Consider the following 17,361-nt stretch of genomic DNA (forward strand, 5'->3'; position numbering starts at 1 on the left):
CCTGTATATCAGGTGTCACACAGGTGCATCCACATAGAATGAGCCTTAAAGGTGCACAAAGGCTGAGTATAATGTCACCTTCAGCCCACCTGGCATGAACGAGGCCGCACCTTAAGTAGAAGAAAAGGTCTGTATTGGTAGGGGGTAACCAGGCTCTCAAATAAAGGTTAAGCCCGTTCTGGTTACCCCTGATCCGTGTATAAGGGTCTAAGAGAGTTAGCTCTTGGGCCCAGAATCAGTGTCCTGTTTCCACATGCTGTATGTAATAAAAGTATTTGTTGTGTTTTTACCTTTCCGGGATTGCTAGGGCATGAGTTTCAAGGGGGATTTTGCGGAGGAATTGTCAGAATGTGCCTAGGTAGTCGGGGTCCGGAGTTGTCGGTTCCCCTATAAATGTACCCGGGAATCATGCCTGATTCCCGGATACATGTAGACACATTGTCCCGGCAATATCTCCCCTTGAAAACGCAAGTGCGACTCACCACTAGGGTTCCCTGCTTCAGCATAGCCCAGAAAGGTGAATGGGACACAGGGATGAACAAGTGTCCCTGTAGCTGAGGGGATCCGTAAGTTAAGGGGGTGACCCAGAACCTGTATTGGGTTTTTGGGTGCCCCAACTGCATATAAGGTTGAGGAGGGACTCTCAGAGTCCAGATTAAGTCCCAAAAGATAGTGTATGATGGGGAATAAGCTGATAGGAATAAAAGCACATCTTTCTTATTCTATTCCCCACACCCAGAGACGTAGGAGTGTATTAAACCCACACTTTATTAAGGTTCTGTATTGTACTATAATGTAATGTGCTGGAACTTTCGGAACCGATGCCCAGACTGCCCGGGCTAACCCATAGGTGCCGGTAACTCTGCTGGACATCGGAGTTCAAAGTAGCCAGAGATGCCAGAGGTGTGAAGAACAATTGGGCAGCCGGGAAGGGCTCAAGTACTCAGGTCAGGGGAATAATGGCAGTCATCCGGGCTGCCATTTGCTCTGCCAGACCTGGAGGAGCCTGTCCCAGTGGGGGGCATTGAGGTAGCCAGGGAGAGAGGTGCCAGGCTTGCGCATGTCCCTTAGCAATTTCAGATTTCCCGCCGACCCGGCTTTTCTAGCCGGCTTGGCTCTGATTGGCTGCTGGGAAAGTTCCCACGCGATGATTGGCTGCTGAGCTTTGTGAATAAAACTCAGAATACTATAAAGAATCTGTGAGCCAATGAGATGTGAGAGCTCCAGGCTTTTCAAAGTTGCTCTTGCACGAATAGCAGAGCAACCGGCTTCGATTTCGAGCCAGAAAAGCGCCCGCCTGCCAGACCAAGTCCCGACTTTTAGCGGCCAAGTTCTCATTATCGAACGTAGCGGACGCGGCTGGGACTTGCAGCCGGTTTGAATTCCATGTGATTTGGGATAACCCGCGGTCAAGAAAGTCCAAGTTCTCAGAAGAGAAGGGAGAGGGGGCGTATGAAACTTCACGCCGATTTGGGAACCAGGAGATTCCAGGCTAAGTCCCGGTCAGGGTAAAACTCTTATTTAGAGTTCCCTGCATCTAGGAAAGTCTAGTTTTTGACCCCAGACCCCCCAGTGACTGTGTCTTTTTGTCTGTATTTTGTGTTCCACTGTGTGTAAGCGAATTTGTACGAATAAACTTCACAGCTTTATTTCAACAACATTTGGTAAAACCCTTAAACTGCCCGCCAGCCCTTAGCATAAAATTACTATTGTGGGGATTGTTGACCAGTCCTAAAGGCTGGCCTCCCTTGGTCCCATGGATGCTTAACCCCTGTCCCCATCACTGTAAGCTTGCGCCCCCTTGCAGCGTTGGCACCCAGTACAGAGCCGGCGCCATCGCCCAGTTGGGACCTGCAGGCTGTCGAACTATTCTTGGGACTCTACCCAGGAGTTGGGTTACTCTTTTTTCCTAGTGCTGCGACTTTCCATGTTCCTTTTTATTCCCAGATCTTCAGGTATCTTCTTGTTTGTTGTCTTGTATTCCCCTTGCACTATTTGCCCTGTTTATTATTTATTATAATTATAATAATAATATTTATTATTTGTCCCCTATTACTATAGCTCTTTGCATGTAGCACTGCAATTCTTGCAGCAGCCTTGATTTGTCCTGTTATTTCCCTGAGCATTATTTGCCCCCTCTCCTTGTTTGTTCCCTTAGCCTTTTGCTTGTAGCTGTGCACACTTTCAGACTCCATTTTGTTTTTCCCAGTTCTTGTTTTCCTTTAGCGTAACGATAAACCCCGTGAGTTTTGATGTATTTTTATCTCCTGTTTTTTGTGGATGTCCATGTTACCCCCGAGGGTTCTATACATCCTGATAATAGCTCGCTAGGGCAACATCCAGTAGGGGCCGCAATCCCTCCCAGCTCAAACCTTTGCGCCCCAACCATCGCACATTCATCCTCTCTTCCAAACCCATTCAAAGGCCGGACCTACGGATCCTGGCCTTTTCCCCGGCCCAATGCATGAGTGAATGGCCTATGAGTCAAACCTCCTGGGTTCTCATGCCTGCTAGGGAGACAGAAAAGCATGTTAGCAGCATTTCCTACGTTTATGATGTCCCGCAGCCAGACCTGATGTACCTCTTATATGAGTTGGATTTTCCTCTTCCCAATTATTTTTATTTGCTCTGCCATAGAGCCCTCCTCTGCCACAAATGTTGCTACCCCAGTCCTGAAGGAGTGCGTCCCAAATGCCATGGGGTCCATACTCCCAGCTCCAAGGCAGTGTTTGAGCACGCTCGGAAATTGATACCTCGTGAGGGGGATGTATCCCGATAGATGAGGACATTTCCCCGGGCCTAACTTTCATGTACTGCTTTATGAACCTCACCGGGCTTATCCTCCTGTCGTTAGGCTTTCTGAGATGTTCTCACACTCGTCTAACTGATCAGTTTTTGACGTATGAATCCTACACGCTACAGTCTTTCTATTTATGGCGATATTTGAGTTAATCAGGCCTGAATTCTCGCTTGTTATATGATGATGTCACTAGCTCACCGACTCTGAAAGCGCTGACAAAATTCTATTGTTAACTCTGCTTTGAATAAAACTTTCTCTGCGCTGCTTGCACATACTGATTCTGCTGCCTCAACTAGCGCCGCCAACTTCTTTAGGCTGCGCTTATAGTGCCGGCGACAGCGGCGTGACGTCGCGGCAAAACAAATGCATTGCCGCCGCGTGCGCTTATAGTAAGCGTGACGGAGTGACGGCTTGGTCGCGATCGCTGGAAGTCATCTCAATTTGATTTTCCCAGCGACCGCAGCCTGACGTCCCCGTTGCCGTTGCGTCGCCGGCACTATAAGCGTAGCCATAGGGTTATTGGTTCTCTCCTGTCTGCTTTCTTGAATTCACCTCTATCCCAGCCCATGAGGATTCTCCTTTATGATGAACGTTGATGGTTACGTCCTTTCGCTTGTGGCGTTTAAAGAAGGCTGAACCCGCCAGCGTTGATCTTGCCTTGGAACGTTTCATGCCCGCCTCTTTCTGTGCTAGCAAGAAGTCGATGAGCCACTCGCTGCTGCCTATCTTACCTTTGTGTATAGAGGCCTTCGTGAAAGCCAGCCACGGGTGCCAAGCGCAGAGGTAATTTTTCCATGTGCGGGAGGCTAATGATCACTGTACAAGGTCCATTAGTCTGACAGTCCTATCTGCCATAGGTGACGTGGGCATATTAAACCTGCTGCCTCTGCCGTTGGGGCTGCTCGCCTGAAGGATAGCCACTTGAAACACGACAGATCATCTGCAATTACGTTCAAACTACCTGGGACTTGTCTGACTTTGAAGGTAATGTTGTTCTCCATGCAAAGTGGCTCAGAAACACTATTACCGGGGATGATGTTGCTGTTCACTGCACTCGCCGCACTAAGGGGGCGGGGGGGTCGGGGGACACCCAGCACTGCCGGCATTTGCCCAAGTGTCACTTTCCTTTCTCCCTTAGTCGCCGAATTAGCCTTCTCAACTTTTCCACCTTATGCCCAGACAGTCGTGATTCCTTGACGATTTCAATGGCACATTACCCACAAACCGATTGGCTAAAAATGAGGTCAGTCCTTGATGGAGAATGATTATGGAGTACTTGTAGACCGCAGGCTTGGCAATAGTGCTCAATGTCAGGCAGTAGCTGTAGAGGTACGAGGCACCACTGCCAAACAGCAAGGCCAGGTCTGAATTCATTCCTGATGTCATCAAAAGGGCGACATGTGCGGGAGTTGACAGAGGAGACGTTGTGCAGGCGTTCCCTTCTGTGTGAGCCTGACGGATATCAGCTGAAGATCTTTCTATGCGCATTATACTGTCAGGCTCGCGCTTAACGCGCCAACCCGATCCTCCATGGATGGACAAGCTTCACGGACGCGCGCCGACCACTGCAGCCAGGAGCGGAGCCTTGGCAGTGCGCCCGCTGTCCGCCGTGTTCCCGCCGTGCGTCCGCCACACGCCACACACCTCCCGCGCACCACACGCTCCCCGCACGTGCACGGAAGGATAGTATCAGGGACGGGACCAGACTCAGCTGTACTACAAGGTGAACAAAATAAAGGTGCGCGACTACAGTAGATAAGTGACGTGATAAGTGTAATACAATGGAATAGGTGACCTTATGTATATATTGATGTATATAGAGCGTCTGCAGCTGTGGCACCAGGGATGGCTCTGGTCCCCCCTATAAGCACACAAAAATACAAAAAACACAGCGCACAACGCTCATAGTGCATTAAATGATATCTTTAGTAACCAAAATAAGGAGGTAAATATTGTGCGTACATTTGAATAAAATAAACAAGCATTTCAGGGTTATTGTTACCCAAACACCAATGGACGCCCGTGATAGTCTCGTGGCTCTCTCCTTCTCACTCCAACAGCCTCGGTGTAGGGTCTGGATAATCTCCACTCCAATCGCTGGTATTTCAGCCTCTCGCCTTGGGGTAAGGCTAGTACAGTCTCACGTTAGGTGAACAGCAGTCCAGAATGACCTCCGCTCTTGTGCGCAATGCCCGTCACTGCACAGGTCTCGTTTGCAACGGAGCAGCGGAGCACACGCTGTTTGGCGTCCTGGTCGAGCGAAGGCGACGAACTCTCGCGGTTTTATGACGTCACAGACCCAGAAGCGCTTGACCAGGACGCCAAACAGCGTGTGCTCTGCTGCTCCGTTGCAAACGAGACCTGTGCAGTGACGGGCATTGCGCACACGAGCGGAGGTCATTCTGGACTGCTGTTCACCTAACGTGAGACTGTACAAGCCTTACCCCAAGGCGAGAGGCTGAAATACCAGCGATTGGAGTGGAGATTATCCAGACCCTACACCGAGGCTGTTGGAGTGAGAAGGAGAGAGCCACGAGACTATCACGGGCGTCCATTGGTGTTTGGGTAACAATAACCCTGAAATGCTTGTTTATTTTATTCAAATGTACGCACAATATTTACCTCCTTATTTTGGTTACTAAAGATATCATTTAATGCACTATGAGCGTTGTGCGCTGTGTTTTTTGTATTTTTCAGCTGTACTACACCTGCATCCAAGGTAATTACAGCCTATCAGTTCTCTACCTATTGCTAGTACACTCCCTCCTGCCTCCTCTCCATTGGTTCTTCTCCCTACTTAGATCCACCCAGTCCTCTGTCTTGTTGCTGAGCATAGACCCTAGTTTATGCTCCGTGCTCATTGCAGCCTGAGCTTGCTTGTATCTGAACCTGCCTTGACCTCCGTTGTGACCCCTGCCTGTACCTGACCTGACTCTTCTACATCCCTGGACTTCGGCACGTTATTGGGCTTCTGCTCTCTCCACTCCACGGCTTACGGACTACGACTATTCTGCTCTCTCCAACCGCAGGACCACGGCAAGTACTCTGACCTACCTATACTCTCCTACCCCGACCCGGCTACACATCACCAACTCTGCTATCCGGACCTGGCCCCGTGGTTGTAGGGCGGCGGTATATATACATCCCCAACTCGGCCCCGCGATCTAGTCCATGTTGTAGTGAGCATCCGTGACATCTACACAGCAAGATTGTGCGTGAGATTCTCTTTTATTGCATTTTAAAAATAAATAGTTGTACTATTTGGGCATGTTCTCTTCTTATAAATACTAGCTGTACCTACACATTCCATATTGACCCTGATACTGCGCGAGACTGGAGCACTGCAGGTAAACCACACCAGCGGGTAAACAACGTGTTAAGTCACCGAACAGAGGGTTGTCAAAAAATCCTAAAAAGCTTTTGTTTACAGTGGAAATGTTAAAAGTTAAAAAAAAGAAAGAAGATAAAAGTACTCTGCCGTGTCTGTTTCCGAAAAGGTGTCCGCATGCCCCCGTTTGACCCATAAACGAGTCATTGTCCTTGGCTGACCCTTTTAATTGTGGTGTGAATCTGGTTTATATGTTAGGCGTTTCCATGTCACGTTATCACTGTGTGTGTTACAGTGTGTGTGTGGCGGTGTGTGCGCAGCTCCGTCCCTCTCTGGGACCTCGTGTTTTAGCAGTGCCCTCTGCTTGGCTGTCCCACGGGGACCCCTCCTCTGACGTGAGACTTTATTCCTATTTATAGGGGATTAAGACAGGCTTTTGCCTCCGGTCTGTGCTGGGAAACAGTCACAACCGTCCCAAAAATGTGAGTTTGGGGGGGGGGGGGTGAGGGGCTTAGTGCTGGAATAGCAGAGATCAGGATACAGGTGCAGTGACAGATGTGAGGGGACAGTGCTAGAATAGCAGAGTGGGGGTTCACGGCAGGATTGAGGTGATGCTGCTGGAGTAGTAGGGGGGTTATAGAGCTGGATTGAGGTGTAGTAAGTGATCTGTATCTGGGGTCAGTATGGGAATAGCAGAGATTGCTGCAGCGCTGTAGTGAGGTGTCATAACTGGAGTAGTAGAGGATTGCCACATAGCAACATTCATATGCTATATGTGTGTGAGGGGTCAATAGCTTCTGGGGGGCAGGATTAAAGGGCAGCGACAGCGCTGTGTGTGTATGCAGGAATAGCAGAGAATGCAGCACAGCAGGTTTGAGGTGCAGTGACAGCGCTGTGTGTGTTTGCAGGAATAACAGAGAATGCAGCACAGCAGGTTTGAGGTGCAGTGACAGCGCTGTGTGTGTTTGCAGAAATAGCAGACGCTGCAGCACAGCAGGTTTGAGGTGCAGTGACAGCGCTGTGTGTGTATGCAGGAATAGCAGAGGCTGCAGCACAGCAGGTTTGAGGTGCAGTGACAGCGCTGTGTGTGTTTGCAGGAATAGCAGAGGCTGCAGCACAGCAGGTTTGAGGTGCAGTGACAGCGCTGTGTGTGTATGCAGGAATAGTAGAGGCTGCAGCACAGCAGGTTTGAGGTGCAGTGACAGCGCTGTGTGTGTTTGCAGGAATAGCAGAGGCTGCAGCACAGCAGGTTTGAGGTGCAGTGACAGCGCTGTGTGTGTATGCAGGAATAGCAGAGGCTGCAGCACAGCAGGTTTGAGGTGCAGTGACAGCGCTGTGTGTGTTTGCAGGAATAGCAGAGGCTGCAGCACAGCAGGTTTGAGGTGCAGTGACAGTGCTGTGTGTGTATGCAGGAATAGCAGAGTGTATGTGTGCGTGGGCAGGAATAGTAGAGGTGTGTGTGTGTGTCCAGTTTTCAGATGTTTTAATGACACAGAAGTAGGAAGTAGAGGGGGGGGGGGGGGGAGATTGTAATCTCCTGTGAGTATCGAGTAACATTCTGCAAACATTACTAATCCCGGCACTGCTGAAGTGCTGGGACGCATGACATAAAGTTGTGTTATTAACTCTCTCGGTACTGGAGGGACCAGCAATACATTGCAAAGCTCCTCAGTGACAAAGGTCCCCTTTCTGTGTCACCGTCTACCGCTGTCTCTGTCTTTTTTCAGATAAACATAGAATTTGATAGCACAAAAGAACCGATTTGCTCACCTAGTCTGCCCACTTCCTGCCGGTCACTGCACCTTGTCAGTCACTGGCCATTTTGCTGTCACTCATCTGTCCCATCTCGGGCCCCGTCTGCCTCTCGGTTCCGCCTTAGGCCCCCTCTGCCTCTTGGGCCCCTCTGCCTCTTGGCCCCTTCTGCCTCTCGGACCCCTCTGCCTCTTAGTTCCGTCTCGGGCCCCATCTGCCTCTCGGTTCCACCTCGGACACCCTCTGCCCCAGGCCCCCTCCTCTGCCTCTTGGGCCCCTCCTTTGCCTCTTGGGCCCCTACTCTGCCTCTTAGGCCACCTCTGCCTCTCTGTTACGCCTCAGGCCCCCTCTGCCTCTTGGTCACTCTTCCCACACTCCTAGCCCCATTCATACTACACACACAGTAATATAACAAGAACATTGGGAGACTGACCTCTGGGGCAAATAAGGGGTTAATAGGCCATATCCCCAGGAAACTCAAGGGCCACAAGAGCTTAACAAACACTCTGTATAGACTACCGCTGATCAAAGCCGTTCCTTTCATCTGGGGGTCAATTTATTTTTGTACTGTATTTAATTTTTTTGGTGGGGTCATCATGTTCTCCCTTCACAGATGAGCCAGGAGAAGACATATGACCAAATCCTGCTCGAGGTGCCAGATGGCGTGTTCTTTCGGTTCCCCCTATGCCAGGTTAATGGGGTCCCCCTCATGGAGCCCATTGCAGACAACTGGGGGAAGGTGGAGACATTCCAGGCCAGGCCAGATGACCTCCTGATAGCCACCTATCCCAAGGCGGGTAAGAGGGTCAAATCTGTCGCGCCCTCTTTCTCTTCCCATCACTTCTGTCATTCCTTTATCCCTCTCTACTTCAAAACCTAGTTCTATCTCTCTCCACCTCTTCCCCTCTCAATCCTTGTCTTCTCCAAATAAAACATCCAAATAATGACAGATTACACCCACCCCATCTAGAGGTACTACAGATGCTTTGTTGCCCAATGGTCAAGATATAAACAATATACATTAAACAAACCAGGGCCACATAAGATCTAAAAAAAATAGGTGGTATGATACCTGTGATTGGAGACCAGGACAATTCACCGGGATCAAGGCACCGGACAGGACAAAGGAGTCAAAGAACGGATATTCATTCTGTCCGGAGCCCGTCCGGGGGGGAGGGGGGAATCCCAGCTAACTAGGTGCTGGGCGCAGCTTCGGAATGCTGACCAAGGGGTAGTTCCACATCCGACCAAGGGGTACTTCCAAATCCGACCAATGGGTACTTCCACATCCATCTGCCAGACCTCTGGGATGCAGTCTGTACAAAAGTACTTTCCAATCTCGCGCTCGCCAGCTTCAGTTACAGCTTCACCGACAAAGCTCCACAGAGATACCGAGCAAACTAAAACTCCCGTGCACAAATACAGTTTTGATTTCCCGCCTGGATCGGCAACGAGTCTTGTTTTGGGGTGTCTCCGGCAAAGCCTCGGAACACAGCGCTTGGTCAGCTTACACGCCAACTCCCAGATTTGTGGCGCGCAGATCGGCTCCTCTTTATATAGTTTCCCTGTCTCCATACTAAAGCATGGAAGACTGAGTTGCAACCAATCAGATGCTGCGTGTGGACCAATCACCATCCGTGGCGGCCTAGCCGGGCTGGGGGTGTGACCGTGCAGCCAGGATGGCCCACCAAGGCGGGCTTAAGTGAGCGGGGTATTTCAAACTAGCCAATCGGAACAGTGCCTTTGGGGCTCATACCCAGCAACGGTTCTCCTGGCGTCCAGATATCTCCCGCAGAGATAGGCGCCTCAGTGTCTAGGGCAAAGACTCAGCTCTTCGGACCAACGTCTCCCAGGCATGAATATTGCCCATCCCCGCTCTCCCTTTGTCCCCTGCACTGCATCCATCATAGAGGAGATAACTTCTGATGAAGTGGCCCGAGAGCCGTGAAACGCGTTGGGCCTATTTGCAGCATGTTGGTGGTAGACAACACTGGCATCATCTCATTGCTGCACCGTCCTACATCCCCACGTCACGCATAGCGTAGACAAGACACTAGGTGGCGTAGTTGTTGCATTGGCGTAACGAGCAGAGTTTTACAGCACAAGCTTAGGATCCATCTATAAGTGCAGTCACTGGATTTTTCATTTCCACTCGGTGAAACACCATCTACACTGTGGCATGTGCCTCATTTTTTATTCTTTTGAGGTGCACATTCAAATAAAAAAAATGGGTGCATTAACTATGCATTAGCATCCTTTACTCTTTATTAAATAGGAGACTTTATTGGGCTACTATCCTCTTCTCTGATTTCATCTCCCTTTCTCGCTACATCTCATTTCCCTGTGTCACTCAATTCTCTCCGTTCTCTATTACCTCCTCTCTTTCCATCCTGATCCTCCAATGCTTTCCATTCATTCTTCTACCTCAATCTTATTTACCCGATCTACCCAATGGCGTATCTTCTCTTGTCATTCTCTCTATTTTCCAGTCTTTCTCCCCTTTAAATCTCCTTTCCTTCTCCCTCTCTATCTAATGCCCCACCATTCTCTCTCTCATCATTTCTCACCTTTCTTTTCCTGGTCTTCCTTCCTCCTCTTTCCCTCCATCTCTCTTCACCCTTTCCTTTTTCTCTCCCTCCCACATGGCTCCCCTGGGGGCCTCCAGGTACCACGTGGATGCAGGAGATTGTGGATTCCATCTTAAATGATGGAGACCTCAAGAGAGCCAAACGTGCCCCAATCCACGTCCGGAGCCCCTTCCTTGAGATCGCCTCACCCCCTCCTGTCCCCTCTGGTGAGTCTGTACTCCCCCCCATCACGTTGAGTCCCCGCTCCCTCTGTCACATTAGGGTGGATGTTTGATGAGGTTTCTGTGCCTGACAGGGGTGCAGATTTTGGAAAATACTCCATCTCCGCGGCTGGTAAAAACTCATCTCCCCTATCAGCTGGTCCCGAAATCCTTCTGGGAACAAAACTGCAAGGTAAAGACTAAGAGAAAGTAAATGAACGAGAGGGTGAATAAAGAATGAATGGAAGAGTGAAACAGCTGTAGGCCAGGGGTGCTCAACTCCAGTCCTCAAGACCCCCCAACAGGTCAGCTTTTTGAAACTTATGTTTTTATTATTTTTTTTGCACATATAAATAGGGAGGGGAAGGATACAAAAACAAAAAGAGGGGGGCGGAGGGGGACAACCATTTTGTGTCAAATTTCTTACAAATAACAACAATCACATTATCTTACAACATTTGGTAAACACCATATTTTACGTTCAGCACTCCCATATCCTCTCTCTCCCTCCGGGAGCGCACCCCTATCCAGCATCCCAGGGCTCCCAGACCCTCTCCCTCCAGGAGCGCGCCCCTATCCCGCACCCCAGGGCTCCCATATCCTCTCTCTCCCTCCGGGAGCGCGCCCCTATCCCGCACCCCAGGGCTCCCATATCCTCTCTCTCCCTCCGGGAGCGCGCCCCTATCCAGCATCCCAGGGCTCCCAGACCCTATCATACCTCCTAGTAGTGTGGTTCAGAAATGAGGTAAGTTTCTCCAATAAGTGGACATCATTGACCCTTCTAGTAACCCCTCTTCTGGAGGGCGGGAGTGTCTCTTTCCACACCGCGGCTACATCGTATCTAGCTGCTGTTGGAATATGTAGGATCAATCCTTGTGTATAATGATTCACCTCTTCCATAGGTTTAGCTAGAATAATCAGAGTTGGGTCTAACGGGATTTTGATATCAGTCACAACTTTAATTAGTTTCAAAACTGTCCTCCAATACACCTGCATTATTGGACCATACCACCATATATGTGCCAAATCTCCTAATTGTCTACAACCCCTCCAGCACCGATCCGAGGTCCCCGGGAACATCATTTTTAGTCTTTTGGGGGTTTAGTACCAACGTAGCAACATTTTATATATATTCTATTTTGTTACCATACATATAGAGGTTTTACCCGCATTATCCCAGATATCTTCCTAGTCCTCCCTTGTTATTTCAGTCTGGAAATCCAGCGCCCACTGTTCCATATATTTATGGTTTGGGGTTTCTTTTTTAAAGATTAGCCCCTGGTACAGAGATGATATCAAACCTCTTTGGTATTTTTTTTGTTTTATATAAGTCTTCAAATTGTGTATATCTAGGAAATTCCTCGTCCTCGTCACAGATTCCCGTCCTCCCCTTGGATCTTCAGGGTGGCTATTGGCGACTGGTAGAGGGCACAGACTCTCTGTAGAAAGACTGCGGAGAAACCAAATGCCTCTAATGTCTTTTCTAGAAAGCCCCACCTAATCCTATCAAACACTATCTCCGCATCTAGACTCAGCAGCATAGCTTTCAGTTTTGGACTTATGTATTCCAATACCATTAATAATTTTCCTGGTACAGTATGACGCCTGATGATGAGCTTCCTCCGGTCCTGCACACCCTGCCTCTAGCTACGCTACCACCCCCGTCCGCGCTATCACCACAGCTTGATTATAATATATATTAAAAAAAAAATCTAAAGAAAGAAAACCACATCAATTCCTAACACCCGTGAGACAAACATATAAAACGTATCGTGTTGATATAATTATGGGGATAGACTTCCCGGCTAGACATAAAAGATATAAAAATATATAAAACCCCGGATTCACATTTTGTCTTTACATGTTCAATGTCTTTTAGCATTAAAAAAAATAATGTTTCACGTAATAGATTGCTCGTCGTTTCTCGTTCAGGTTTAATGTCCTTTGTATCTATAACAAACAAAAAGAAACAGATCTTCTAGGTCTTTGGGCCCCTCACCCAACGCCAGGTTTCTCACTCCATGTATTCACCGGTTTCGTCCGTAGATCAACTTTAGCAAACCAGCACCCAAAAAGCAAGCAGCCGACTCCAAACCGTATATCAAGCGGTTCCTGTAGTAAATTGGGAAGAATATGGAGGGAGACTGGAAGGCGAGCGGAAAGAACAGGAAAGAGAAATCAAATATAAAGCTGCACATCCAGGATTCTTTCCCTGTATTGTAGTTAGCTGCTGAGCCGCCGGTCAAAAAGATGGCCACAGACTCGCCGAGAAACCCTCAAAACCACCGTTAGTCTTGGAACTTTTTTCTCCGGGCAACCGCGCCCTCAGCCCATCAGTCGTCATCTGTGTTATCTTCTTGATGTCTTCGGTGCTGATCCAAACCTTGGCAGGGAGTCCGGTCCAGAGCCGACAGGAAAGACGCAGATTCCTCGGGATAATGAAGGGAAGACCCGCCTGCCTCTGTGGTTTACCACCAAACGGAACGGGAAGCCCCACCGGTAACGAACACCCTTTTCCTAAAGCACCGCCGTCACTGGACGCAGTCCTCTACTCCTCTCAATTGTCATCCTGGATAGGTCCTGGAAGATCTGGATGGAGCTGTTTTCAAATTCAATTGAGCCGCTGTTTCTGCAACCTTTTATAATCCTTTCTTTGGTTGCCTATTGGTGGAGTCTTAGGACTACATCTCTGCTTCTTTTGGGGTCTCCGCATTTCGGTCCAAGGGCTCTGTGAGCTCTGTCCATCAGAAGATCGCCATCTTGCAACTGGGGGTCAATTGACGTAAACAGTCTCTTAAGACAGGGGCATGCAAACTTTTTTTGCTGCGCCCCCTCTGCCTGTTCTGTTCCGGTGGTGCGCGCCCACCCCCTTACCTCACGCGGCGTCAAATGACATCACGTGACCCGCGACGTCATTTGACGCGTGTGACGTCACATCACATGACCACGCGGAGTCATTTGACACAGCGTTGCCATGGACACGAGCCCTGACGATGGCAGAGTGACGGTAAGTTTAGAGTTGCAGGGGCCTTAAGCGATCCCACCGGCATGTCATTTAAATGCCTTGGGGGAAGAGCGCGGGGTCCCTGCAACGCCGCGCCCCCCCCCTTTGCGCACAGCTGTCTTAAGATATGGCTGGAGGTCTTCTGCGGAGACCGACTCAGGGATGTGGCGGATTCGTAAATTCAGCCTTTGCTCTCTGTTCTCCAGGCCGTCCATAACGTCCCTCATGGCTCTTATCTCTTCATTGAGATGCAGGAATTCATCGTCAGTATTTAGCTGATTTTGTAAAGAAATGTCCATTTTATTTTCAAGCTCCGTAGTTCTTTTAGCCAATAAAGAATCTTCCGCTTTAAATTCCTTTACTGCTCTATCCATCGTTAGCGGAAAGCCCGCGTGCATCTCTTCTCGCATGTTCTGGAGGTCCCGTTTACTGATTACTCTATCTCACTCAGACGGGGACGGTTCACTATCAGCAGCAGCTCCCCCCTCTGCCCCCTCACTTGCTGAGGCCCTCTCTGACTGTTTTCTTAGGGTAGCCTTTCTGTTGGGGATATCCCCCTCCGGGTCTATACTTTGTCTCTCGCCCCTGTTGTCTTCAGTGTGTGCGCGCTCCTGTGCGCAGAGCTCAGCGGCGCCATCTTTCCCCTTCGTCCTCTCTGATGCTGCTTGCTGCCCGCGGCCCAAAAGGGAGAGATCCGGGTCCCCGTCCTCTCCCCCTTCTTGGTGATCATCCCTGTCTGCTCCCCCGACCTGACGTCCCGCGAGGGCTAACAGAGGCGGCGATCGGGCATTTTTGAGGTAAATACTCGGCGGGCGCACGGTGCTTCCTTAGCTTGCGTACACCCGCATTGATGTCACGCGCACGCCCCCAACAGGTCAGCTTTTAAGAATATCCCAGCTTCAGCACAGCTGGCTAAGTCAATATGACTGAGCCACCTGCGCTGAAGCTGGGATATCCTGACAACCTGATCTGTTAGGGTGGTCTTGGAGACTGGAGTTGAGCCCCCCTTTCCTAGTCAACACAGTGAAAAGCCAATGCCACACAGTTTATGACGTGTTAACGTCCTTTCAAGTGACCGGGGAAAAGGGGGTCTATCATTAACTCTGCGCTGGCGGCTTGACATCACACTGAGTGGGGGAATCTGAGAGGCAAGGAGAATGGCAGTACGGAGGAAAGAGGAAGGCTGAAGTGGTCATACCCTGGTCCTGTCTCCCTCTCCGGTCTTCTGCAGGTGATATACGTTGCTCGCAATGCCAAGGATATTGCGGTGTCTTATTACCACTTCGATTTGCTTTCCAAATCTCAGCCTGACCCTGGGACCTGGGAGCAGTATGTGGAGCGTTTCCTGCAAGGGAACGGTAAGTTTGCAGGATCCACGGACGGGCACAGCTGGGGTCAGACTGAGCTACAGGGGGAGGAGAAGTGACTGCAAGGACACAGAGATAAGGCAGAGCCTGGATCAGACTGAACCACAGGGGAAAGAAAGGTGGCCCTGTGCAAGGTCATATAAAAAGTCAGTAGCAGAACTGCGGATAGATAAAGGCACGGAAGTATGAACCAGAGGGCACACTGGGGTGGGTGATTAAATGACTGCCAGAGTTAACCAAAGGTAGTGTCCAAGGTTACACCAAGTGTCAGGTGCAGAAACACAGGTAAAGTAACTCTGTGTGAGGTCTCACATAGAGCCAGTGGCAAAGCCTGGATGTAACATGGAGTCTCCCCTCTTGCAGTGCCCTGGGGCAGCTGGTTTGACCATGTGATAAGCTGGTGGAAAGCCAAAGATAGACACCAAGTCCTGTACATATTCTATGAGGACATGAAGGAGGTGAGGGATTCATTCCAGCAGGGAGTGGGTGGGGATGGGATTTAATTCTGAGTATTCATCCTGAATCTCCCCCACCTCATCTCTGGACAGGACCCAAAGCGTGAGATCCGGAAAGTGATGAAGTTCCTGGGGAAGGATCTGCCGGATGAAGTTCTGGATAAGATCCACCAGCACACCACCTTCCAGGCCATGAAGGAGAACCCCATGGCCAATTACACCACCGTCCCAACCTTTCTAATGGATCAGTCCATCTCCCCCTTCATGAGAAAAGGTGAGGGCTGCAGAACATCTCCCACCTCCCAGACTTGCAATGTATCGCTCTCACGTTAACCTCTATTAACTCTCTCTCTCTCTCTCTCAGGGGAAGTAGCTGATTGGAAGAACCATTTTACAGGGGCACAGACGGAGATGTTTGACACAGAGTATCTCAGGAGGATGAAGGAGACAGATCTCAAATTCCGCTGCGACATTTGAGCCGAAATTTTCCAGGAACCGAGAAAATCAGAGATAAAGCGACATCCTATTTAGAGAGAGACAACCCAATCAGAGAGATTCAGAAATATCCTATTACAGGGAAACAGGAACCCCAATACAACCCCCCATCACATTACAGAAATACAAAGAAACCCCAACATACCCCATATCAGATAAATAAAAGGGATACCCCATGGCAGTAATACAGGGGGACCCTATGTGCCCCCATCACAGTGATAAAGGGAAAACCCATATTAGAGATAAAGGGGCACCTTCTGACAAATATTCAATATACCCCCATTTCAAAGAAAGAGAAATACCACCTACCGCAGAGATAAAGGCAAACCCTTTAATGGAGATATAACTTCATTACAACCCCCTATCCGAGAGAAAGGGATCTCCTACTAAGAGACCTAACAATCCCGTTAACGGATTGTTAGGTCTCCCTGGGGGTGGGGGGGTTAATTCTATAAACAATGTACTGTACCCCACACTCAATAAAATCATCATATAATCCGTAAGCCGTGTTTATTATACAAGAGGTGTTTAACTGGATACTGTGGTCACTGCTATCTCCAATTTGCGTCCCACACCCAGCCCCTAGTAACTGTACACTCAGCACCCATATGTACCTATAAACTGCTGACCTGCCCTAGTAACCATGCAATGACCCTAGCAACGGTACCCAACCCTATCATACCCAATCCTTCTAAAGTAATTCAGTCCCCAACAGATGTAAGAAGCGCTTATACCAGTACTCATCGTCTAGCAACCATAACTGTCCCATCTAGCAACCATAACGCCATAACTGTCTCTAGTAACCGGACAATGCCTCAAGCAGTGGTACTCATCCCTTGCAACCAGAACCAGTCCTTACATTATAGTAAAGTATATTCATGCCCTATGAACTGTACCTAGGCCGTAGCAACCATGAAACGCCCCTAGCAAATGTATCCAGCCCATAGCAACCATGTTATATGGTCCATATACTACCCATAGAAACGAGGAAATGCCCCTAGTAAACGTACCCAGCCATTTGCAACCATGAAATGCCCATAGTAAATGTAACCATCCCTTAGGAACGGTGTACTGCCCTTAGCAACAATGAAATGCCCATATGAAATATACCCAGTCCATAGCAACCCTATACTACCCTTAGCAACCGTGAATGCCCCTAGTAAATGTACCAGCCCTTAGCAACCATATCTAACCCTCTCTCAATAACCCCAACCATTCATTTGCACCCTTCCCCAGGCCCGGCAATAACATCAAGTCTCTAGTAACTACTTCTAACCCTTAGCAAATGTATCCGTCTCTTAGCAACAGAACCCACCCATTGCAACAACTCCCATTGCCCAGATACATCCCTTTCACATTCGTGACGTCACCC

At 49.3% G+C, this 17,361-nt stretch overlaps 2 protein-coding genes across 8 annotated transcripts in view; one reads left to right on the top strand and one right to left on the bottom strand.

The window, feature by feature from the left end:
• Positions 1-17,351, bottom strand: part of LOC142486332 (sulfotransferase 1C1-like) — a 33,723-nt gene extending 16,372 nt beyond the window's left edge. The window contains exon 1 of one of the 2 annotated variants that reach the window (XM_075584946.1): positions 17,305-17,351. In XM_075584946.1, the coding sequence (XP_075441061.1) occupies positions 17,305-17,336 (32 nt within the window). In that variant the 5' untranslated portion in view covers positions 17,337-17,351. The remainder of the gene's footprint in view (positions 1-17,304) is intronic. The other variant, XM_075584947.1, reaches the window with a different exon arrangement.
• Positions 3,696-16,487, top strand: LOC142486333 (sulfotransferase 1B1-like). 6 transcript variants are annotated; one of them, XM_075584955.1, is made up of 9 exons: positions 5,634-5,836; positions 6,548-6,610; positions 8,494-8,677; positions 10,546-10,674; positions 10,764-10,861; positions 14,904-15,030; positions 15,403-15,497; positions 15,588-15,768; positions 15,859-16,487. In XM_075584955.1, the coding sequence occupies exons 3-9, from the start codon at positions 8,494-8,496 to the stop codon at positions 15,969-15,971; spliced, it is 927 nt and encodes a 308-aa protein (XP_075441070.1). In that variant the 5' UTR covers positions 5,634-5,836; positions 6,548-6,610; the 3' UTR covers positions 15,972-16,487. The 6 variants fall into 6 exon arrangements, with proteins under 6 accessions (XP_075441074.1, XP_075441070.1, XP_075441072.1 ...); XM_075584959.1 differs by lacking the exons at positions 5,634-5,836; positions 6,548-6,610 and adding an exon at positions 3,696-3,784; XM_075584957.1 differs by lacking the exon at positions 6,548-6,610.
• Positions 17,352-17,361: the final 10 nt, after the last annotated feature.

The sequence above is a fragment of the Ascaphus truei genome, unplaced genomic scaffold (genome assembly GCF_040206685.1).
Source record: "Ascaphus truei isolate aAscTru1 unplaced genomic scaffold, aAscTru1.hap1 HAP1_SCAFFOLD_819, whole genome shotgun sequence".
NCBI classification, from domain to species: Eukaryota; Metazoa; Chordata; class Amphibia; order Anura; family Ascaphidae; genus Ascaphus; species Ascaphus truei.

Bases quoted from the DNA above. Each gene is read 5' to 3' on its own strand.
- LOC142486333 (XM_075584959.1), top strand. From the start codon at position 8,494: ATGAGCCAGGAGAAGACATATGACCAAATCCTGCTCGAGGTGCCAGAT. The intron at 15,498-15,587 runs GTGAGGGATTCA...ATCTCTGGACAG, and splicing joins TCTATGAGGACATGAAGGAG to GACCCAAAGCGTGAGATCCG. The intron at 15,769-15,858 runs GTGAGGGCTGCA...TCTCTCTCTCAG, and splicing joins CTCCCCCTTCATGAGAAAAG to GGGAAGTAGCTGATTGGAAG.